The sequence below is a fragment of the Artemia franciscana genome, chromosome 6 (genome assembly GCF_032884065.1).
Source record: "Artemia franciscana chromosome 6, ASM3288406v1, whole genome shotgun sequence".
Lineage (NCBI taxonomy): Eukaryota > Metazoa > Arthropoda > Branchiopoda > Anostraca > Artemiidae > Artemia > Artemia franciscana.
The window spans coordinates 29,041,400-29,066,361 of record NC_088868.1 but is presented as its reverse complement, the minus strand read 5'-3'; the positions used below and the strand labels follow the sequence as shown (position 1 = coordinate 29,066,361).

Genomic DNA, 24,962 nt, shown 5'->3' with positions numbered 1-24,962 from the left:
AAGTATTTTTAACTTATGAGTGGGTGATGAGATCTTAATGGAATTTGATGTTTGGAATGATATTGTGTTTCAGAGCTCTTATTTTAAATCCCGACCGGATCTGATGACATTGGGGGGGAGTTGGAGGGGGGAAACCTAAAATCTTGGAAAACACTTAGAGTGGAGGGATCAGGATGAAACTTGATGGGAAACATAAGCACAAGTCCCAGATACATGATTGACATAATCGTAACGGATCCGCTCTCTTTGGGGTAGTTTTACTTCTGAAAAATTAGAAAAAATGAGGTATTTTTAACTTACGAACTGGTGATCGGATCTCCATGAAATTTGATGTTTAGAAGGATATCGTGTCTTAGAGGTCTTATTTTAAATTCTGACCGGATCTGGTGACATTGGGGGGAGTTGGGAGGGGGAAACCTAAAACTTGGAAAACACTTAGAGTGGAGGGATCGGGATGAAACTTGGTGGGAAAAATAAACACAAGTCCTAGGTAAATGATTAAAATAAACGGAACGGATCCGCTCTCTTTGGGGTAGTTGGGGGGTGGGGGTTATTTCTGAAAAATTAGAAAAAATGAGGTGTTTTTAACTTACGAACGGGTGATCGGATCTCAATGAAATTTGACATTTAGAAGGATATCGTGTTTTTAGCTCTTATTTTAAACCCGACCGGATCTGGTGATATTGGGGGGAGTTGGGAGGGGGAAACCTAAAACTCGGAAAACACTTAGAGTGGAGGGATCGGGATGAAACTTGGTGGGAAAAATAAGCACAAGTCCTAGATACATGATTGACACATTCGGAACGGATCCGCTCTCTTTGGGGTAGTTGGGGGAGGGGTTAATTCTGAAAAAGTAGAAAAAATGAGGTATTTTAACTTACGAACGGGTGATCGGATCTCAATGAAATTTGATATTTAGAAGGATAACGTGTCTCAAAGCTTTTATTTTAAATCCTGACCGGATCTGGTGACACTGGGGGAAGTTTGGGGTGGGGGAACCTAAAATCATGGAAAACGCTCAGATTGGAGGGATCGGGATGAAACTTGGTGGGAAAAATAAGCAGAAGTCTTACATACGTGATTTACATAATTGGAACGGATCGGCTCTATTTGGGGGGGGGGGGGGGGTAATTCTGAAAATAAGAAAAAAATGCGTATTTTTAACTTACGAAAGAGTGATCGGATGTTCATGAAACTTCATATTTAGAAGAACCTCATAAATCAGATCTCTTATTTTAAATCTCAACCGGATCAAGCGTAATTGGGGGGCAGTTGGGGGGACCGGGAATCTTAGAAAATACTTAAAGCGGTGAGATCAGAATGAAACTGGATGGGAAGAATAGAAACCTGTCTAAGATACGTGACTGACATAACCGGACCGGATCTGGTCTCTTTGGTGGAATTGGGGGGGGGGGGTAATTTTGAAAATTGAGGTATTTGTAACTTACGGAAGGGTGACCAGATCTTAATGAAATTTGATATGTAGAAGGATATTGGGCTTTAAAGTTCTAATTTTAAATTCCGACCAGATTCTGTGACATTGGGGGGGGGGTTGGAGGGGGAAACCGGAATTCTTGGAAAACGTGAAAATTGGGGTATTTTTATCTTACGAATAGATGATCGGATCTTAATGAAATTTAATTTTTAGAAGGAATTCATGTCTCAGAGCTCTTATTTCAAATCCCGACCAGATCTTTTGACATTGGGGGGAGTTGGAGGGGGAAACCTTGGAAAAACACTTGGATTGGAGGAATCGGGATGAAGCTTGGTGGATAGAATAAACAAATGTCCTTGATACGTGATTGACAGAATCGTACTGGATTCGCTCTCTTTGGGGGAGTTAAGGGGAGGGGTTCAGTGATTTGGCGAGGTTGGTGCTTCTGGACGTGCTAGCTCGATGAAAATTGGTAGGCGTGTCAGGGAGCTGCACAATTTGACTTGATAAAGTCGTTTTCCCAGATTCGACCATCTGGGGGGCTAAAGGGAGAGGACAAATTAGAAAAAATTAGGTATTTATAACTTACGAGTGGGTGATCGGATCTTAATGAATTTTGATATTTAGAAGGACATCACGGCTCAGAGCTCTTATTTTAAATCCTGACCGGCATTAAGCCTCTTATTTTCCTTTTTAAATCAATCTATTGATTCATAGAATTTTGTTAGAGCTCATACCATATGAGCTCTTAGCTCTTGTTAAAATTAATTTCTCTTCGTTTTTAATTGATATAGTCTTTTTCATAGAAAAATAATATTGTATATCTATATTGTATATCAGTTGTATAAGATCCCATAGTATGGGTTGCTATTTTTGTGTTGGATAAACTTTTTCGACAGTTTTAATCCTGACACAAAAAGTTTTTTTAATTTAATATTATAGCTTCTGAAGATGACCTGAAAAATACAACTTAATATCATTCCCAAAAGATTCTATCTATGCCCTTTGACAACCTGGATACACTTACACTCCTTTTATTTATTTACATTGTAAGAGTAGAAGTAGTAATAGTAGTATCCCCAAAAGTTTGAACTTAATACCCCCTCGATATGGTGTTGAGGTGTCTTATTGGCAACCATAAACACAATGCCTTTTGATGCATTTTAAAGCAACATTTAGCTTTAAAGCATAACGGGCCAATTGCATAATTGGGGGGGGGTGACATGCCTAATATCCCTAAAGACATAGTTGCCGGATCGTTCTACTATGCTGAACAAAATGACTGTCTCAAAATCTTGCCTGGATGCGCTTGGAAAATGAATGGGATTGAGAGAAGGGCTGCTTGCCCCCCAATCTCTTGTTACTCTTAAAAAGGGCACCAGACCCTCGCAATGTAATTAGAGTACAAGGGGGAGGATTTCCCCTTCACATATTTAGTAAAAATATTTTGAACAAGTAAAACAAATTGAAAACATTTTAAATATATTTGATTTTCAGTAAAGTGAAAATTATCTTCTGGTCTTGAGAAGGCAAGGGGGTTGTCAGAGACATAATTTCAAGACTTTTCAACTACACTAAACAGAATAGTTATCTCAAAATTTCGATTAGATATGTTTTGAGAATTTATGAACATGGGGTGGGGGGAGGGGCTTGTTGCCCTCCAATCACTTTTGACTAATAAAAGAGCGCTAGCTCTTTCAAGTTCCAATAGAATCAGTCTTTTTCGAAGTTTCTACGACAACACATGTCCATCTCAAAACTTCCATCAGATGCATTTCGGGAAAATACGAGGTTTGGAGGGTGAGGCTTATCCACCCTCCGATCAATCTGAATCTTAAAAAGGGCACAAGAACTTCTAATGACCAATCAAACAAGCCCCCGAAAAAATTTATACGATCACCCTTACTATACATACCTAATATGCCCCTAGGACATAACTTACAACCTTTACCCTGAGGGCTGTGGGGGGTTGTCATCCTCAAAGTCATCATTTCCAGTCCTTTTAATTACGTTGAACCAAAGGGCTATCTCAAAATTTTGATTGGATGAATATGGGGAAATGGTGGGCGTGGGAGAAAGTTAGTTGCCCTCCAACCAGCTTTGACTATTAAAAGGGGCACTGGCCCTTTCAAATTTCAATCGAATGAGCTGTTTTCAAAGTTTCTACGAGAACAAGTGGCCTTATCAAAATTTCTATCAGACGAATTTCAGGAAAATACGAGGTGTGTGTGGGGTAGAGGGGGGGGGGGGTTATCCACCTTCCGATTACTCTGAATCTTAAAAAAGGCACTAGAACTTCTAATTACCAATCCAATGAGCCCATTCTGGAGTCTTTATGATCTCAATTTCTATAAATTCCTTACATTTCCCCAGGGCATGACTTATAACCCTTGTCCTGCGTGCAGTGGGGGGGGGGAGGGTGGTCATGCTCAAAGACATAATTTCCAGACCTTTAAATTATGTTGAAAAAATGGCTATTTCAAAATTTTTATTGGATGTATTTGAGGAAATATTGGGCGTGGGAGGGGGGTTAGTTGTCCTCCAATCACTTTTGGCTAATTAAAAATGCAGTAGTCCTTTCAATTTTCAATCGAATCAGCTCTTTTCGAAGTGTTTACGACAACTCCTTCAATACGAAGTGCCCTTGTCTAAAAAAAATGTTCCCACATCGGTTTTTACTTAACTTAATACATCCAATAAAAAAATTTTCAACGTAATTGAAAGGTCTTGAAATTATGTCTTTGAGCATGACCACCTTCCCCCTTCCCCACAGCACGCAGGGCAAGGGTTATAAGTCATGCCCTGGGGAAAATGTAAGGAATATATGGAAATTGAGATCATATATTAAAACTTAAAACGAACAGAAATTACTCCGTGTATGAAAGGGGCTGTTCCCTCCTCAACGCCCCGCTCTTTACGCTAAAGTTATTTACTGTTTTATAAAGTAGGATTGAGAGAAAGAGTCAAACTTTAGCGTAAAGAGCGGGGCGTTGAGAAGGGAACAGCCCCTATCATACACGGAGTAATTTCTGTTCGTTTTAAGTTTTAATGTCGCTCCTTACATGCACAAAAAAAAACTTATTCTGAACGTTTTTGAATTTAATGCATGTTTGATTTTGGCTCTCCGCAAATGAATAATCAAAACGAAAATTGTGTATTGATTTTTTTTTTTTGCTAAATGGTTTTTTCTTAGTTTTTATCAGACGATTTTGAGAAAAAGGGTGGAAGAGGAGGCCTATTTGCCCTCCAATTTTTCGATTACTTAAAAATGCAACTAGAATTTTTAATTTTTAACGAACGTTTTTATTAGTAAAAAATATACGTAAAAATTAACTTACGTAGCGAACTTCTATATTCGTAAATTTTTATTATGTATATGAGGGGGTTTGCCCCTTCGTTAATACCTCGCTCTTTACACTAAAGCTTTAATTTTCTCCAATTTCTTTAAAAATGACCCCTGAATCACAAAGGCTATAGAATAAATAGTTGAAATTAATAAAAATACTTTAGCGTAGAGAGCGAGGTATTAAGGAGGAGATGAACACCCCATGCGCGAAATAATCTCTGTTCATTTAAAGTTTTAATGCTTTCATTAAAAAAAAACTTTTTCATTGTTTTTTTAAATAATGCTAGAAAATCCTGCGCCCCCTTTATGGAATTCCTCCAATGGAAGATCCTCCCACTTAGATACGCAGTGGATACGCTCATAAACACGCAACCGTGATCGGTCTTCTGGCAAAAAATACTAAGTTTCACATTTTTGTAGATAGGAGCTTGAAACTTATACAGTAGGGTTTAACTGAAACTTCTTACAGAAGGTTCGTTAAGATCCTATGACTTTTAGGGGGTGTTTCCCCCTATTTTCCAAAACAAGGCAAATTTTCTCAGGCTCGTAAATTTTGATGAGTAAGACTAAATTTGATGAAACCTATATATTTAAAATCAGCACAAAATGCAATTCTTTTGATGTAACTACTAGTATTAAAATTCCGTTTCTTATAGTTTCGGTTACTATTGAGCCGGGTCGCTCCTTACCACAGTTCGTTACCACGAACTGTTTGAAAGCCAGACCAATTGTAAAGCTTGCAAATCCATATGCTGTTAAACCCTTCTTAAATCTCCACTCAGTTTATGTCCATGCATGTGCTTCGTTTACTTTTGCACGGTTACACGGGCCTCTTGCAATTATATTTCAGCCTCCTATTTCTGAATCTGAAAGCTCTTTATATTGCCTGGGATATTGTGATAATATCAGAGTCGTTGCCCCACCCAGCGCTAGGTCTGATTTTAGCCTTCTGGTTGCATCTTCAAGAGTATGGAATGCACTTCCAGCTGTTGCTCGGGGCTGTCATTCATTTGGCACATTCAAGCGTCAGTTGGATGATTTCTTAAAGGCTAAGTTTAATTTATAATTGGTTAGAGAATTTTATTTTTTTCTTATTTTCTCTTTTTTTCTTTTCATTTATATATTTTGGATCTTTTTTTCTCATTAAGTGTATTTTTTATTAGTAATTTATTTATTATTGGTTTTTAGTTGGTCATATAATAAAAAAAATAGTTGAAAAATCTGACGGCTGATTTCCTATAGTTTAATTTCTAACCTGTAATTTGTTATATGGGATTCTTTTTTTCTTCTTTTCTTTGTGTGTGTGTACCTTAGGCGCAGCCTTTCTCGTGGCTTACTTCTATGGTTTTGAAAGGTTGGCAACATTTCATTTGATTTCATTTGATTGTTTTTTGTTTTTCTTTTTTTCTATACGGATTGTGATCGGTGGATTGTTTAAGGGTATGAAGATCTCCTTTTTGATTTGGGAATATTACGTAGAGAAAAGAATGATGTTCTGCTTTATTGCTGTTTGTTTTTTTTTCTATAAATAAATCTTATCTGTCCTATCTATCTATCCACTCTCTATATGTTTTTCTTCTTTTCTTTTCTCTTAATAAGTAATTGGCTATTGATCTCAGAGTTTGTGATCCGTATACGGGCTCCTAATTCACAGGAGCCTTTGGGGGGATTAGCACATGTATAAAAAAGATATCAGTTCTATTCGTTCTTATTATTTCCAGTTTTCCCGTTTTCTATTGTATCTGCCTCCATGGTATAGAAATAGGAACCTCATATCTGTTTACAGTTTCCCGGATATTGGGTCGAAACTCACGGAGTTTGCTGGCAAATTACCCCAGTCTACTTATAAGTATCTGCCCGCCCACAGCGGCCTCACTCGTTTGCTTTAGTTTCTTGTTCTTTCTGATTTGTGTAGTGTCTGTTTTGTTTCTTTTATTGGAATTCTGCTTTGATTTTTTGTAGCGGGTCAAAAATAAATTATTATTATTATTATTACTGTTTATAAATAAATCTTATTTTGTTAGTATTTTGGTAAGAAATTGATAGAGGATCTTGAATGTGTCAATAGTTCGAACAGCTAACAAAGGGCTAGTTTAAAATATAATATTTTACTAATTGTTAAGCATGGCGCTGTCTATTCAAGGTGCCTACATCATAAATTAAATAAAAAAACAAGTTTTTTTTTTAACTGAAAGTAAGGAGCGACATTAAAACTTAAAACGAACAGAAATTACCCGTATATGAAAGCGGCTGTTCCCTCTTCAACGCCTTGCTCGTTGAGCTAAAGTTTGACTCTTTCTCTCAACTCTACTTTTTAAAAAAGTAAAAACTTTAGTGTAAAGAGCAGGGCGTTGAAGAGGGAACAGCCCCTTTCATATACAGTGTAATTTCTGTTCGTTTTAAGTTTTAATGTCGCTCCTTACTTTCAGTTAAAAAAAACTTGTTTTTTTTTTATTTAGTTTCTGAACGTTTTTTTAGTTAATCCATGTTTTGATTTCGACTCTCCGCAGATGAATAATTGAAGCAAAATTTGCATATTTATTTGTTTGGCTAAATGGCTTTCCCATAATTTTGATCGAATGATTTTGGGAAAAAAGAAGAGGGAGGAAGCCCAGTCGCCCTCCAATTTTTTGGGTACTTAAAAAGGCAACTAGAACTTCTAGTTTTTTACGAACGTTTTCATGAGTAAAAGATATACGTAGCTTACGAATTAGCTTACGTAACAAACTTCTATATTTGAATGTTTTTATTACGTATATGAGAGGGTTCGCCCACTTGTCAATGCCTCGCTCTTTACACTAAAGCTTAAATTTTGTCTCCTGAATCATAAAGGCCGTAGAATGAACAGTTGAATAAAACTATTCAACTATGAAAAAGAATAAAACTTTTTCATATTTATTTTTTCATTTCTTTTTTTTTAATAATGCTAGAAAATCCTGCGCTCCTTCCATGAAATTTTTCTTTCCCCATGACAAACTCATCAATGGAAAGTTTCCCCCACATAACCCCTCTTCTCACCCCCCCCCCCCTTTCCAACCAAAAAATCCCCCTGAAAACGTCTGTACACTTCCCAATAACCATTACTATATGCCAACTTGTACAGTTGAGCTTGAAACTTGTACAGTAGGGTTCTCTGATTCGCTGAATTTGATGACGTGATTTTCGTTAAGATTCTATGACTTTTAGGGGGCGTTTCCCCTATTTTCTAAAATAAGGCAAATTTTCTCAGGCTCGTAACTTTTGATGGGTAAGGCTAAACTTGATGAAACTATTATATATTTAAAATCAGCATTAAAATGCGATTTTTTTTATGTAACTATTGGTATCAAAATTCCATTTTTTAGAGTTTTTGTTTACTATTGAGCCTGGTCGCTCCTTACTACAGTTCGTTACCACGAACTGTTTGATAATATAGTCCCTGCGTGAACAGGGTTTTCAATCAAAGGGGATAACCCCACAAGGAACTCCCAAAGCTTTTAAATTACTCAATTCATATTGACTTTAAGCTGATGATTAGTAGGCACGTTAGAATACTTTTAGGGACTATTCTTTCCTGAACTTAAAAAAAGAGAAAATTCTGCTCCGTTTCACCATACAAAGAAAATTCACTGTTTTCATTAAAACTTTCATTATATCTTTATATTTCTATCTCTGGTAAAAAATAGAGAAGTTAGAGGGTTTTCACAACATTTCCGGGAAAGTAGGTGTTGGCTTTTAGTTTTCTGTCCTTAATTCGCATCTCTTATCCTAGTTCTACAAGGCATGGCAAAACCGCCATTAATTCTAAATAGTTTGGCTACACAATCTAAAATAGTTTATAATGAATAAGATGTGGCAATTCTTTAAGTTACCACATCGCCTTAGGCTTTTAAATACATATAAACCAATAGCACAATTATACCCACCAATCATAATCTCTTTTAAATATTGAAGACTTGCAGCGATAACTTTGAAATGGCAATATTGCGACGCATCATCAAGCAATTGACATGCTAATATGTTCCTTTATTTATCAAAGATGTCCAAAATTTGACAAAATAGCAAAGAAAGATGAAAAAAGAAGAGACCAATAAAACAATATATTTTTTTCTAAAATACCAAGAACGATAAAAAGCAGAATAAACCAATAAGCAAAACCGTAAGAAATGAGCCTACTCATTTAGAATCCAGACAGTCGTCAAAATTTCCTTCTTTTTCCTATTATCCATTGTGACTGAGTATTAGACAACATTGTACGAACAAAAATTGCAAGAAAGGTAGAGGTTTGCTCAAAGGTCGATACACTAATCAACAACAAATGTAGACTGATCTAGACAAACACAGCAACGAACAGACTGGAGGCAAATGATCACTGAGACTATAAGAAATCGCTGGAGTGACTGAAGACAAACGGCTATAAGATAAGAAAACCAGAGTTATACTCTGAGTCATTTCTCAAAATCGCGCCATAGCCTGACGGAAACGTAAAAGGACGGTGTTTGCATGGGATTAATACTTTTTTATCTATATATTACTTGCAAACATTTTTTTTAATGTACGATTAGCTCTTTATTGAGGCCACGCCCGAATAAATAAACATAAAATTCAAAAATAAACTAGTCGAGTTAGAAACATGAAAATTTATGCAGAGCAATTTTGGAACAGTGACAATGTAAATAGACCATAAAAATTCTAAGGCACACACCTTAAAAAGAAATAGTGAGGGGCCTGAGGTTCCAAGTGAACGGAGGAAGAGGGACAAAAACCCAGTGAAGCTGACTCTTTTCTTGCTTTTAATTGCCTGCATTTCTCACATTTCTAGTTTGACTAGTTTAGCTCATTTTTTAATACACAAGAAACACTACACAGACAAACACACACACACACACTTGATTTTACGATAGCACATAATGAAGAAGCATTAAGGGTGGAAATTAATTAAATGGTTCTGAAAGTTGACATAAAATCAGTATGGAAGGATTTTAAAAAGTAAAGACCAGAGTCTCTATGAGGAGTGAGGCTAGTCCTCCAGCCAGGGGCCCAGTAGCATCCACAAGTGCTGGAAAATGATGGTACTCCGTCTTATGCAAATGCCAATCAACAGGGTCTTAGGACAAAAATGATGCAAATGCAGTGGAACCAAAGTAAAAAAAAAACAAAAGTATGACAAGACTAAACCCTCAAGGTCCAAACCGACGATGCTGATCTGTTTCGTGGACCTTCATCAAGGAAGTGCAATGGGGGGTTCGGAGTCAGTCGTCCTGTACTTTCGCACACTCTTCCTGCTTACCTTCCCTAGACTTGCTCCTGGTACCGATTTAGAGCTGGGTCGACCCTGGCTGAGCTTTAAGAGTCACACCATTAAACCCCATTCCAAACCAAATAACCAGCCACGCCAGGAATCAAACCTACGCACAAGCCCTGGGGAACCAAGCCCTATGAATACACCATATGTTTATGGACAACAAGCTTACACAGTTGAGCTATAGCTAGTAATACTCCAGTACCAATTTCATTTCCAGCACCAGTACCAAGATGCTCCAGCTCATATTTATGGAATGAACAGCATTAGTAAAAGGCTTAATTCAAACCAAGCAATGCCTCATATCTATAAACAAGGGCACTGAAATAGCCTAGTTGTAAATACATATCCAGCGTCTTAAATGATAATTGTATTTGTAGCAGGAACAGGCGTTTTCCGTCTCACTTGGCATCTGAGATTCAGATGTTACGTGAGAATTTGTTTAATCATAACATCCTCAAACTAACAGCGGCTGAGGTTGCAGACTGTTGTCTGCTTACATGTTGCAGTGTAACTAGAACATAAGTAACACACAGTGGACTTGAAGTAGGAGAATGTGACTTAGTAGGAACAAACTTTGAAACTGACGAAATGGCCTTGATTAATCCAAGAGTAGTAGCAGAGGGATTATATCTTTCAGAGACTAACAAAAGGACCAGAAGAAAGGAGCAATCCCCATGGCGGTTCTAGGCATGGGTAGGGGGGCAGCTGCTCCCCCCGTTCTCCCGACATATGACACTACATTCCTTTATTTTATACTTTTAGACTCCTATAAGGTACCTTGGCCCACCCCCAGATTATGAGGCCTAAAACCAATACTCTGCCATCCAGGGTTAGTAGTGATACCATCTCTATGGGCAAGAGAGAAAACAAAAAGACAGTACTTCTATAGAATAAGTGTTAACCACATAGGTCAATCAATTATAAGCAGAAATCAACCAAGTGACAATATTGAATAATTGGGTATGTCACAAATTGGAATAATTTATGGCAGTGTTATTGCGATTAATCAAACAGTTCGTGGTAACGAACAGTAGTAAGGAGCAACCCGGCTCAATAGTAACCAAAACTCTAAAAAATGGACGCCCCGCTCTTTACACAAAGTTTTTTTTTACTGTTTTAAAAAGAAGAGTTGAGAGAAAGAATCAAACTTTAGCGTAAAGAGCGGGGCGTTGATGAGGAAGCAGCCCCTTTCATATACGAACTAATTTCTGTTCTTTTTAAGTTTTAATGTTCCTCCTTACTTTCAGTAAAAAAAACTTTTTTTTTTATTTAATTTCTGAACGTTTTTGAATCAATAGTTTTCGGCAGAAAACTAAAAGACGACGTCTACTTTCCCCGAAATCTTAGAAAAACCTTGAAATTTTTCCTGTTTTATGCCGGAGATCGATAGTTAGTGAAACCTATTATGAAAAACAGAGCAAAATTTCTTTAAAAAATTTAGGAAAGGGTGGTTCCATAAAACTTTCTAGTATACCTGTTATGAAAACCTCAAAATCACCAAAAAAGAAATGTCGTTTGATCAATTTAACAGCTCTTCGAATTTTCTGTGGTGAAACCCGCTTTGATTGATAACTTTTCCGACAAAATTTCATTCTTATTTCAATCAAATCACAAATTCTCAATAGGTTTTAATGATAAGTAGTCCCCAGGGAGAATTACGGACCTTTTGCCTTTGAGACAGTCAGCTGACGCTGAGGCTCAAAAAATGAGGTTTAAGGAATCGAACTCTCTTAAATAGAAATAAAATTGGGTATGTGAGGGATGCAAAAGTGTTAGATGCAACAGGAGTTAATAAGCTCATTCCCGCTCGATGTTGAGCGGGAGTAAGCTTGACTCCCGCTTGAAGTCCCGCTTGATGTTGATGTAACTTAGATCAAATTATCTAAAAAGACTTGATATCACTAAGAGACTGGTATTTTATATCCCGAGGATTATTAAGTATAACTGCTAAAACAATAGCCTATTATAGAAAATATACTACCTAAAATAGAATATTGCCCCCACTACAGTGCCTGGATTTCCATTCTGATGTTTAGATTATGCGAAAGTGTCTCCATACTAGTTTATGCAAAAGAAAGACGAACAATATTACTCAAGAGTATATGGAAGTGCCATTTCAAAATCAGAAGACTAGATGTCATTCAAAATACAGCCATAAGGATAGCATTCCAAGTCAGGGGAGCAGCACCTGTCAGTTTTCCATTATGAAGCAGTGGTATAGCAGACGTAGATAAAAGAAGAACAAGGATCATCAAATTCTTGCAAAAAATTTGGATTTCCAGACTTAGTAACGCTATTAGGTCAAATCTATTATATTTAGTCTTCATAGAATTGTCACCAAAAGCAGCCCAGTTTCATTGTTCAGAAGCAGCATTGGGGATTTGTAGTAATTATGCAATTACATACTAATGTAAAAAGACGAAGAAGACGAAAAGATGAAGAATATCGCTGCAACAGCTTCCCATTCCACGATCGGGAAATTAAAGGTTATTCAAAATACAACTATAGAGATAACATTCCAAGTCAGTAGAACAGCACCTGTCAGTTTCCTGTTATTAGAAAGTGGTTCTGTAGATAAAAAAAAATTGGCTTCGGAAATAATCACCCTATTAGGTCGTAAACTATCACACCTAGTCCTCATACAACTGTTAAAAAATGCAACACCAGAAATCAGTTTAATTGTATACAAGCAGTATTAGATATCTGTAGTAGTTATCGAACTACAACGAATTTGTCAGAAATGTTGAAAATGACTGAATCAGAAGTTCTTCAAACATGAGAAGAAAACAAGATCTACAAGAATTTGAAATTAGATTGGAGGAAACCTTTACAGAAAATGGCCTGTTTTTTACCACGTTTTACTTGCTGGCTCTGTCTGTATTCAAAATTTGAGATACTTATTTCAATTCATTCCTCTCATCTGATTTGGCTCAAAACCTAAGTATAGCTTTATTTTACCTAACATTTTAAAATTCTGATATACTTGAATCTCAAAATACTTAATAATTACTCTACAATTTACTCTGATTTTTTTTTAAATTGTTAAAAATGTTAGCCCGCGCGTACCTTCACCACTGCGAATGTGGGCGTTTTAAATAGAAAACATTCTCAAGCATTCATTGGACAAGCACTGTTGCCTTTAAGCTATTTTCACGTAGGAGCAGTGTGCCCGGATATTCAATGCATACTAAATACAGTATGTATTGAAGAACTAAGCAGGCGCAATTTACGGCAATTTAAGATCAAAAAGATTAAATAAATACTTAAAAAAAAACTTTTAAAAATCATGTTTTACGAATGGACTAAAAAGGGGAAAATAAATTTTTCGGTTCCAAAAAAATACTTTTGATATACATACTTTAAACATAATTTAAACATGGTGTGCATTTTACTTTTTACTAGATATCCATAGGTAGTTGACTGAAAATGTGCACCACCTTTAAATTATGTTTAAAGTATGTATATCAAAAGTACTGTTTAGAACAGAAAAAGTTATTTTCCCCTTTTTAGTCCACCCGCAAAACGTGGTTTTTTAAATTTATATATTTTTTAAAGTATTTATTATGATGACGGACAATAACTACTGACATCTACAATAAGCCTGTTGGTCAGTATTTTGGTGCCCTTTATTTTCTATCTACTCTTATCCAAAGAGCACAATTAAAGTAATGATGAATGCTGAGACCATGGCAAAACCAAGCAGAGAAGCCAAAAACTGCTGCACTAAACTTCATTCAGTGAATGAGAAGAAGAAAATATATATTCCGTGAATTCCTGCTCACATCGAAATAATAGGGAAGGAAATTGCAGGCATGTTTGACACTCGAAAGAAAGTTTCACAACAGAGATTTGAAAAAAAACTTATTAGTAACAATGAATTATCAAATAAAACTTGAAGCAAAAGTGCATAAGCACTTCACTCGGTTTGAAGCACAGAAAATCTTACAACTTTGATCAAATCACGCTGGGATTGAATATTACAAAGCAAGATTTTTGGGAGAAAATGATGAATATCCTAGGTGTGTGGAGTTGGAAACTAATGAACATCTATCAAGGTTTATGCTCCCTTTCCAAATTTTGATATCTTGTTTTTCTGCTCAACTATAGCTTTAAACTATCACCGTAGGGTGAAATTTTTTTGTCATTCCATAGATAAGTTTGAGTTCCACCCATATAACAAATTGGAATTTTTAAATTTGGTACTCAGGTATGTTTCGACTAAAAATATGTAAAAAAAAAAAATGGTTGAAAATCATTTAAAAAATTACAATTTTCCTATCATTTTAAGCAAGTTTAGATCCTTCTCTATAAAAAGTTTAAATAATATAAAATTCTGGCTCGGTGAATGGATATATCCGAGATAATATAAAAGATGGATAAATAAAGTATCCTGTAATTTTGGTACAAGTTACAGCTGCAGACTTGTCGCAAATCCCTTGTTTTAAAGGGAACATCTTTGAGGTTTTACTCCCAAGCTAAAGAGTCTTGGAGGAAGGAGGTATACTTTAAGTTTGGGTTGAATAGAGAGGATTTGAAGAATTTATTGTTGGTGAGGGGGATAGTTTGGATTTAGGAGAAAAAAAATGTTGGGAAATTTGGTGACTTTTTTTAAAACGGAATTGGAAAAGGCAGCGAAGATCAACAAACCAAAGAAATTGCTTGGGTTATATATCGAGAGGGGTATCATCTTCACCTATATATATGATACAATGATGCTAATAAAAGCCAAGAAAAGAGCTGGCTTTCTATTATTTGCTTTCAGCTTTCGCAAATAAAGCTTGATGTCACCTTCTTTCGCTCCCTTAGCAACTCGGATATTTGGCTTTCCTATACTTGTTATCATAATGTCAAATTTCTGTTTTTATTTTTTGTTTATCCATTTCGGATTTTTATTGTTTAATTTGCATTTTCGTGGCTCCAAAATTATATTTTAAATAAATTAGAGACATAATCCATACTCCGTAGCCAGTTTTAAGGCATAGAGAAAACACCAAACCTTTGTCTGCTTTACCATACTTGTTGAAAATGAATGGAATTGTTTGAAAAAATAACTGAAATACTCAAAGTTGCAGCAGTGGGTGTAAAAATAATGATAGTTGATCTGATTGTTATGATAATCAAGAAATCATGATAAATTCATTCCTTTGGTGGACCAAACTTTTCCAACTCCGATTCCCATCTTTGGACAACAGTCGGTCTCAATTACTAGCCTACCTTCAGGACTTGAATAATGACAACCCAAGAACTTGATAAACGAAATTCTCAGCAATAATTGAGCAAAATAAAGAAATTCTACATATAGCTATAAAATGTATAGCGTTAAAAGATAAAATCTACAGCATAGATAGTCAGCCTGGAAAGATCGCATTTTTTACAACAAAAAAAATGAGTAAGTTAAATTTAGAAGGTATTTCAGGTTTTACTAGCAGGAAAAAATATATTTTCTGAAACTTATTTTTGTATTTGACAACACATAATAACATTAAAAAAGAAAAAAAACTAAAATAGCGGTATAGACGTAGAAAACAATAGACGTTAAAAAATGACTCGGGTGGACCTCTCTATCTTGAAGTTTACCAGTTATACAGGCATTAAAGTGTCTGAGCATCAAAGAGTGCAATGGGGACTTAAAAAGTGCGCTGGCCATATCTTGGGGACGGGGCAAATTCAGGAAAACAGAAAGAATAGGCAAAAATCAGTAGAAGTATGTATTAAGGTAAAAGTCTAAAATTAGAAAGGACAAAAATTATTTTTTTTTTCACAAATAATGTCTATGGTCGTTTAGATTTTTTTTTTAGATATAATCTGAGAAAAAAATTGAGCAGCATGGGGTTGAATCAAACAACGTTAGAGTTACACAGGGGCTGAGTCGAAGGAGCATTGAGTTGAACGTGGGCTGAGTTAAATGGGTTGAGTTGAACGGGGATGGAGTTGAGCGGGGGTGGAGTTACATCGGGTCCCCAAAGCATAAACCATCAAAAAAGAAAAAGAAAAAAAAAATCCCAAGTACGTGTTCAAGTCAAAATGGTTAAAATTCACTAACACTTATTTACGATAAATCCAAATTTAAATTGAGGTCATACCTATTTCTCTAGCATTTGGAAACGGATATGGTTGATTATTGGCGAGACTGGTAAATAATGTGTCCGAAAATTCGGCAAGGAACTCATCATCAAAGAAGTCGATACTTCTTGCACTGGTATCTCTTGAGCATACACTGGAACTACTTCCCGGGATGTCTAAATCTCGAGCCAAATTCTGGAAAAAATCGATCAATTCATATATATATATATATATATATATATATATATATATATATATATATATATATATATATATATATATATATATATATATATATATATATATATATATATATATATATATATATATAATTATATATAATATATATATATATATATATATATATATATATATACTTATATATATTTATATATACAGGGTTCGGACAGGTCGGTTCGTTTCAAATTATAGGCTCTGCCCTATTTTTATAGGATTTCCCGGGCCCAAATATAGGCCAATTATAGGATTCGGAAGTCCTCGGGATCAGATCTGTGGTAGATGGCGTGGGATGCCTGGTTACATAAATTACCAAGTTTCATCCCGATCCCTCCAATCTGAGCGTTTTCCATGATTTTAGGTCCCCCCAAATTCCCCCCGATGTCACCAGATCCGGTCGGTATTTAAAATAAGAGCTTTGAGATCCGATATCCTTCTAAATATCAAATTTCATTGAGATCCGATCACCCGTTCGTAAGTTAAAAATACCTCACTTTTTTCTAATTTTTCAGAATCAACCCCCCCCCCCCCCCAAAGAGAGCGGATCCGTTCTGGTTATGTCAATCATGTATCTAGGACTTGCGCTTACTTTTCCCACCAAGTTTCAGCCCAATCCCTGCAATCTAAGCGTTTTCCGTGATTTTAGGTCACCCCAAACTCCCCACAATGTCACCAGATCCGGTCGGGATTTAAAATAAGAGCTTTGAGACACGATATCCTTCTAAATATCAAATTTCATTGAGATCCGATCACCCGTTCGTCAGTTAAAAATACCACATTTTTTCCAATTTTTTTCAGAATCAACCCCCCCCCCTCCCAATTACCCTAAAGAGAGCAGATCCGTTCTGGTTATGTCAATCATGTATCTATAACTTGTGCTTATTTTTGTGCTTAGTTTCAGCCCAATCCCTCCACTCTAAGTGTTTTCCAAGATTTTAGGTTTCCCCTCCAAACTCCCCCAATGTCACCAGATCCAGTCGGGATTTAAAATAACAGCTCTGAAACACGATATCCTTCCAAACATCAAATTTCATTAAGATCTGATCAACCATTCGTAAGTTAAAAATACTTCATTTTTTCTGAATTAACGGGCCCCCCACTCCCTCAGATGGTCAAATCGGGAAAAAGACTATTTCTAATTTAATCTGGACCAGTTCCTGATACGCCTGCCAAATTTCATCGTCCTAGCTTACCTGGAAGTGCCTAAAGTAGCAAAACCAGGACCGAGAGACAGACAGACCGACAGAATTTGCGATTGCTATATGTCACTTGGTTAATACCAAGTGCCATAAAAACACTATGCTACAATGAGATTAACCGAACAGACGGAGCAAAGGATGATGAGGCGATAAACGATAAAAAGCTGATTCCGACAATATTCCATGCAGGAGGGCCAACTTTGCACTTATATCAGGGACATCAAACTTACGAATTATCTTACCATTGCTATACCAAGGGGGGAGATAAAGTAAAAATTTACAATATCTGAAATAAAAGGTCCGAATCTGATTAACATAATTTTTCTTTAGAAGGGGATAAAGACCAGATAGATAAAGGACAGATTGATCAGAAAATGTAGCATATAGCCTACCCAGTGCACGTCTATTATACTTCCCTCGATTAGCAACTATCTTCGAATAGCCCATTTGAATAACGGTGCCGTATTCACATCAGCCAGCCAGCATTCAGCCAGGAAACACATAAGTCGCAAGAACTCCAGTCTCATTAAGCAGAGACTGCTAGCCTATATACTGATCTTTGCTCATTTCGGACAGGCCCAACATGACAAAAAACAAAACATAGGCTACTAAGTCAACACAACAGCATAGCCCAGGCAGAAGCACCTTACTAAGCCCAACACAAAGCATTAGTTAAGTTAAAAAAGCTCAACAGGTGTAATTAATTATGAATCTACACCAAAAGACAGAAAATTGCAAATCATGAGCAATGTTCTTAGTGCTCTTTATCCGAAAATATAGGAATAATAGGATTTTAGCCAAAATATAGGCATTTTATAGGAGCGCATTAAAATATAGGAATTTATAGGCGAGTCCGAACACTATATATATATATATATATATATATATATATATATATATATATATATATATATAAACATATATTAATAAATACATACAAATAGCGTTTTCAAATGGGTTTCTTACAGCTTTAAGCCGGTATTTGGATTAAGAAGTGTTAAAAAGCAAAATTGCTGAATATTTTGATACAAAAGTGATACATTTCAAAATCATCCTTTGGAAATCACCTCTAAGAAGACATGGGGCTTTGCAGCCGGAGTCACAAGCACAATCGGAGATCTAACCCGGAATCGAAAAAAATGGTAATAGCTTCTGACCTCGGAACACTCCAAGATTCCAAGCACGATTTGAAATACTTAATTTTTTTTTAAGAATTTTAAGGGGAACCTAAACATTTTTTTTTCAAGTGCCAACAAAAATTTTGCTTTTTCGGGCAAGATTGTCAGGACGTGTAATAAGGTTTTAAGTTTTATTTTCAGAATTTCAGGAAGTGGCTTTGAAAATTTGTCTGAAGGTGACCTAACTCCCTTTATACAGGACTATCGGCAAATTTTTTGCCTATATATTGAGATTGTTGATAAAATTTGGAAGATAAAATAAACATTAACTATACCTTGGTAGTTTTACTTTCATTACTGAGAAGAAGAAGAATACGGTCTAAACAGAATACAATAATACCTCTTTATTATCTATTTAAAACCTTTGGTAGCCAAAGGATTGGTCCCCTGCTTGAAAGTACATGCCCAAGGTTCACCCAGTTGTCGCAGGAATCACGGGGAAAGGGACCCATCCGTTAAATATATTCTTTCGAAACATTTAAAGATACTGGGTGGTGCATTATTGTCTGGTCTCACTAAGTTTTCTCCGTTAATATAAATGTCACGAAGGTTCGTGGTTCTGATTACGTTTACTAAAACAATTTCAGCTATAAACAAAATCCTTTTGCAAAGCAAAACATGCTCAAAATCCTTTTCCACAAATAATATATAATAATTTGTATTAAAATCATGCCTTAATTTTTTCACATTTTCAGAGAGACATTCAGCCATATAAAGTAAACAAGAGCTAAGAGCTCATATGGCACTTGTGACGAGGTCGGAAGAGCCAAAAGCTCATATGGTATGAGCGCTAGCAAAATTCTAAGAATCAATAGATTGATTTAAAAGGAAAATCAGAGGCTTAATGCCCGTCGGGATTTAAAACGAGAGCTCTGAGTCACGAGGTTCTTCTAAATATCAAAATTCATTAAGATCCGATCACCCACTCATAAGTTAAAAATACCTCAATTTTTATAATTTTTTCTCTCCCTTCAGCCCCCCAGATGGTCAAATCGGGAAAAACAACTTTATCAAGTCAATTTATACAGCTACCTGACACGCCTACCAATTTTCATCATCCTAGCACGTCCAGAAGCACCAAACTCGCCAAAGCACAGAACACCACTATCTAACTCCCCCAAAGAGAGCGGATCCAGTCCGGTTAAGTCAATTACGTATCTACGACATTTATAAGCGTTTTCCAAGATTTCCGGTTTCCCCTCCGATTCCCCCCAATATCAACAGATCTGGTCGGGATTTGAAATAAAAGCACTGAGACATGGATTCTTTCTAAATATCAAATTTCATTAAGATCCGGTCACCCGTTCTTAAGTTAAAAATACCTCACTATTTCTAATTGTTCCAAATTAACAACCCCCAGCTCCCCCAAAGAGAACAGATCCGTACCAATTATGCCAATCTCGTATCTATAACTTGTGCTTATTCTTCCCATCAAGTTTCATCCCGATCTCTCCACTCTAAGCGTTTTCCAACATTTCTGTTTCCCCCCTCTAACCCTCTGTCCCCAGATCCGATTCGAATTAAAAAAGGAGCATCTGAGACATAAGATTCTTTTGTATATAAAGTTTCATTAAGATCCGATCACCCATTCGTAAGATACCTCGATTTTCACGTTTTCCAAGAACTCCGGTTTCCCCCTCCAACTCCCTTCAATGTCCCTGGATCTGATTGGGATTTAAAATGAGAGTTCTAAAGCACAAGATCCTACTAGATATCAAATTTCATTAAGATCTGATCACCCGTTCGTAAATTACAAATACCTCATTTTTTTCCGAATTACTCCCCCCCCCAAACTCCACCAAAGAGACCGGATCCGGTCCCGTTATGCATGTCACACGTATCTTGGACTTGTGGTTATTCTTTCCACCAAAGTATCATCCTGATCTCTCCACTTTAAGCGTTTTCCAAGATTTCCGGTCCCTCCTCTAACGACACTGGATCCGGTCGGGATTTAAAATAAGAGATCTGAGTTTCGAGGTCCTTCTAAATATGAAATTTCATTAAGATACGCTCACTCTTTCGTAAGTTACAAATACCTCATTTTTTCTAAATTTTTTTAATTACCCCCCCCCCCCAACTCCCCCAAAGAGAGCAAATCCGTTCCGATTATGTCAATCCCGTATTTAGGACTTGTGCTTATTTTTCCCACCAAGGTTTATCCCAATCCCTCCACTGTAACCATTTTCCAAGATTTTAGGTTCCCTCCCCCCCACTTCCCCTTCACCGGACCGGTCGAGATTTAAAATAAGAGCTCTGAGACATGATATCCTTCCAAACATCAAATTTCATTAAGATCCGATCACTCCTTCGTAAGTTAAAAATACCTCATTTTTCTAATTTTTCAGAATTAAACCCCCCACCTCCCCCAAAGAGAGCAGATCCGTTTCGGTTATTTCAACCACGTATCTAGGACTTGTGCTTATTTTTCCCACCAAGTTTCATCCCGATCCCTCCACTCTAAGCGTTTTCCAAGATTTTAGGTTCCCCCCTGAATTCCTCGCCCCAATGTCATTGGATCCAATCGGGATTTGAAATAAGAGCTCTGAGACACGATATCCTTCTAAACTTCAAATTTCACTAAGATCCGATCACTCCTTCGTAAGTTAAAAATACCTCATTTTTTCTAATTTTCAGAATTAACCTCCCCCCAACTCCCCCAAACAGAGCAGATCCGTTCCGGTTATATCAATAACGTATCTAGGACTTGTGCTTATTTTTCCCACCAAGTTTCATCCCAATCCCTCCACTCTAGGCGTTTTCCAAGATTTTAGGTTCCCCCCTCCAACTCTCCCCCCAATGTCACCGGATCTGGTCGGGATTTCAAACAAGAGGTCTGAGATAGATATCCTTCCAAACATCCAATTTCATTAAGATCCCATCACCCGTTCGTAAGTTAAAAATACTTCATTTTTTCAATTTTTTCCGAATTAACCGGCCCCCACTCTCCTCAGATGCTCAAATCGGGAAAACGACTATTTCGAATTTAATCTGGTCCGGTCCCTGATCGCCTTCCAAATTTCATCGTCCTAGCTTACCTGGAAGTACCTAAAGAAGCAAAACCTGGACAGACAGACCGACAGACCGACAGAATTTGCATCTGACGATCAGTTACCGTAAGCTATGTACCTCTTAGCAGAAGCAATAGACCACTATTAAATTCCTTCGTGAAAAGTTTCAAGTGTTTTATACATACTAGTAGCAAAGAATAACGATGTACCATGAGTGCGGCTAGCAAAAGCGAATCCTGGATAATATTCGGAGGCTTGGATTTTTTGGGTGGGGGGGGGAGAAAAAACTACAAAACTCATCAAAAGCTTGTTTATCTGTATTTTTGCTACTTTCTTACCAGTTGAACAAAATTTCAAGGGGAGGGGCTCAAACCTGGTAAACCCTCTCGGGATACGGCCTTGGCGTCTAGTGCTGCGATTCCTGTTACAGGAAAAGAAAACAAAAAACAAATCTCAGAAGTTCCTGAAGCATAGCAAATGCACAGACAGATTTGTAAAGTAAATATGGCCAAACCTGACCTTTGATTACAAAAGAAGATAAGACTATTTTTGGCTACTTTATTGACTCAGTTAAAGTAACCAAACATAATTTTTCACTTAGAACAATTTACATATTTTTTAAGTAAAAAACCCACAATAATTACAATTCCTTGCTCCAGAAATAATAAAAAAGAGCATCGCTCAAAGAAAAAATAAAACCAGCGCATATTTAGGAGGTAAGTAAATTTTAGAAAGCTCCTCCTTCTTAGGAACCTTGTAACAAAGCTCTAAATCAGAAAGTTCGTATTTTAGAGGTAAATAAACTGCATCATTGATAAGAATGTGGAAATCATTCAGAAGTTCAAAGATAAAACAGTCTGCAAGAATTACTTTTCTAATTCCAAGAAACAGTGGCTAATTTTGAAAACATATTTAAAGTTTACAATGTATCTTGATGGTTAAAATATTTCAAACCGTCTATGCGAATACAAAGGGGGAGGAGGAATCAAACGATACCTCAGCACCGTGAAGACCCCCTCTCTTGCATTTGCAAATATGCCAAAAAGTTCAGCCGCAGTTTAAAAATAATTCCAAAAAACCTTCATGGTAAGGCCGTATTTAAACATAGCTTATTTTATAGAGGGCTATATGATTGGCACAGAGGGGGTGACGGATGAAGCAAAAACAGACGATTAAAAAAAAAAATCAAAATAGGTCTCTGCATCTTTCAAAATGGAAGGCCGGGGCCAAGCACACAGACACGACTGATTTTAAAGAGGGCTATATGATTGGCAAAGAATATGACGGATGAAGCAAAAACAAAGATTTTAAAAAATCAAAACGGGTCAGCATCTTTCAAAATGGAGACTACTGGAAACATTGTATTGAATAGAAAGATAAAATTAATTAGCAATATTAATGATTAGCTCAGGGCACCGTAAAAAAAAATTTCCCATGGGGAAGCAAGCCTGTGACGACTCTCCCGGGGACAGGAGCTGAGGTTTCCGAAGTAGATACTCTTCTCCAGAAAAATGCTAGTTTTTAAGAATTTTGCAAAATTATGCACTTTTAGGGTTTTCTAAGGGAGTTTACACTCCACCATCCCTTCAGCCATACTTGCGATTAAACTTGTTCCATGTTAGATAATGGTCGCTCATAATTGTGGAACTTCAAATTGGACCCCTCACCTTTCGTCAGGCTTGTGATTACATTCATGGTTACAAAATAAGCTCATTTTGTATATTATAGGTAAAGGGGCTAAATATGTTGTTACCTGCTATTTTAGACTGAGGGCATTAACAGATAATTAATGATAAATGAGTTAGGGATCACCCCCTTTTTAAACTGTTTTTTATATCCCCTTCCAGCCGCATTGAAAGATGCCCTGGTTTTCATTTGGACCTTGCTGGGTCGCCAAAACGCACAACTTTCAGTAGCCTCTCAGACGTCCTCCATAAAACGTAATCTAGAGTAATATATTCGTGTTTCGCCCATCATAATTCTCGACAGCAAGATTGTGCCACATTTCTCGTAGATTTTACTGTTTCATATTCAGTCACTCAAACGGATATCTGAACTATCATTAAATAATTTCTCTGGAACAAATCTAGATATTTTAATCGGATCACAAAAATATCTTTAATGAAAAGGCAAATAGTGAAACTGCCCTGGTTCAAACACTGACGGCAATAAACTAACTTGAGTAGAAGGTTGAAGATAAAGAAGGGGTACATTTTAAGCCATAATTCTTCTCAGGAGGCAAAGAGCGGGGTCCCTTCGAACAACCTTAGGCTAGATCCCCTCTCGTAGTGCAGGTAAGAATACACAGGTTTCAAAAATATTTAAAATTACAAAAAAAAATTTGGAAATACAAAAAGGTTTACAACAGAGGTGCAGAAAGCTTGAATTTGACCCCCCCCCCTTACATCCCTGAAAGAAACTGAGAAATTTTAAGGGGTAACTTTTAGCCGTCTTTTCCTATTATGTACCTTTTTTGTCGACAATATGGATTCTGGATTTGGAATGTAGCCTAAATGAAAATACGAATTCTTAAAATTCAGAATTTTTGTTTACAATATCCTACACCAAAAATGCTCACTATTACAGGCAAATTTTAGAAGAAGATATTACAAATCATAACACAGGATTATTTTTTTTTTTTTTTTGCATGTATTCATTAATTCTCTAAGTAAAAGTTGAGCAATAATCTTTGAAGCACAAATTTCCATCCTTTTATATTTAGTTTAAAGGCGATTAAGTATTTCCTGCTTCTTTTTGAAGATTATGGCCAGTGTTAGTTACAAATTAGCTTATGGAAAGATCTACTCACTGAATCTTTTATAGGGGAAGGAAGAGGGACACAAAGGGGACACAGGGGCGCCAGACTGAAAGCTATATGGTTTTCCTAATCATGGTGGAAGAATCCCCTTCCAAACTAGCTACGAAACTAGTTTTGACTAACTACTCTTCTGAACTAAATACAATAATAACAAAATTCTTATATTACTTACATTACAAAATTATTATTTATTGGATTTCAGTGGTAAAATCGTCATATTTAAATTTATTTCTATTATTTATGCCTATTTTGTATGAAAATTTAAGCATGCTCAAATTTTCTGTTCAAAAGGTGACAATTTCATTTGATTTTTTTTTTCCATTGTATATTACTCATGATATGCTGCTACCTGCCTTTTAGACTGAAGGCATAAGAATTAATTAAAAAGAATTGA

At 36.3% G+C, this 24,962-nt stretch overlaps 1 protein-coding gene across 1 annotated transcript in view; it reads right to left on the bottom strand.

Moving 5' to 3' along the window:
* The window catches only part of LOC136028284 (MLX-interacting protein-like), a gene marked incomplete in the record, with an annotated part of 87,271 nt that overhangs the window by 49,938 nt on the left and 12,371 nt on the right, over nt 1-24,962 (bottom strand). Inside the window, 1 exon segment of the mRNA XM_065706029.1 lies at nt 16,149-16,323. Coding sequence (XP_065562101.1) covers nt 16,149-16,323 — 175 coding nt within the window.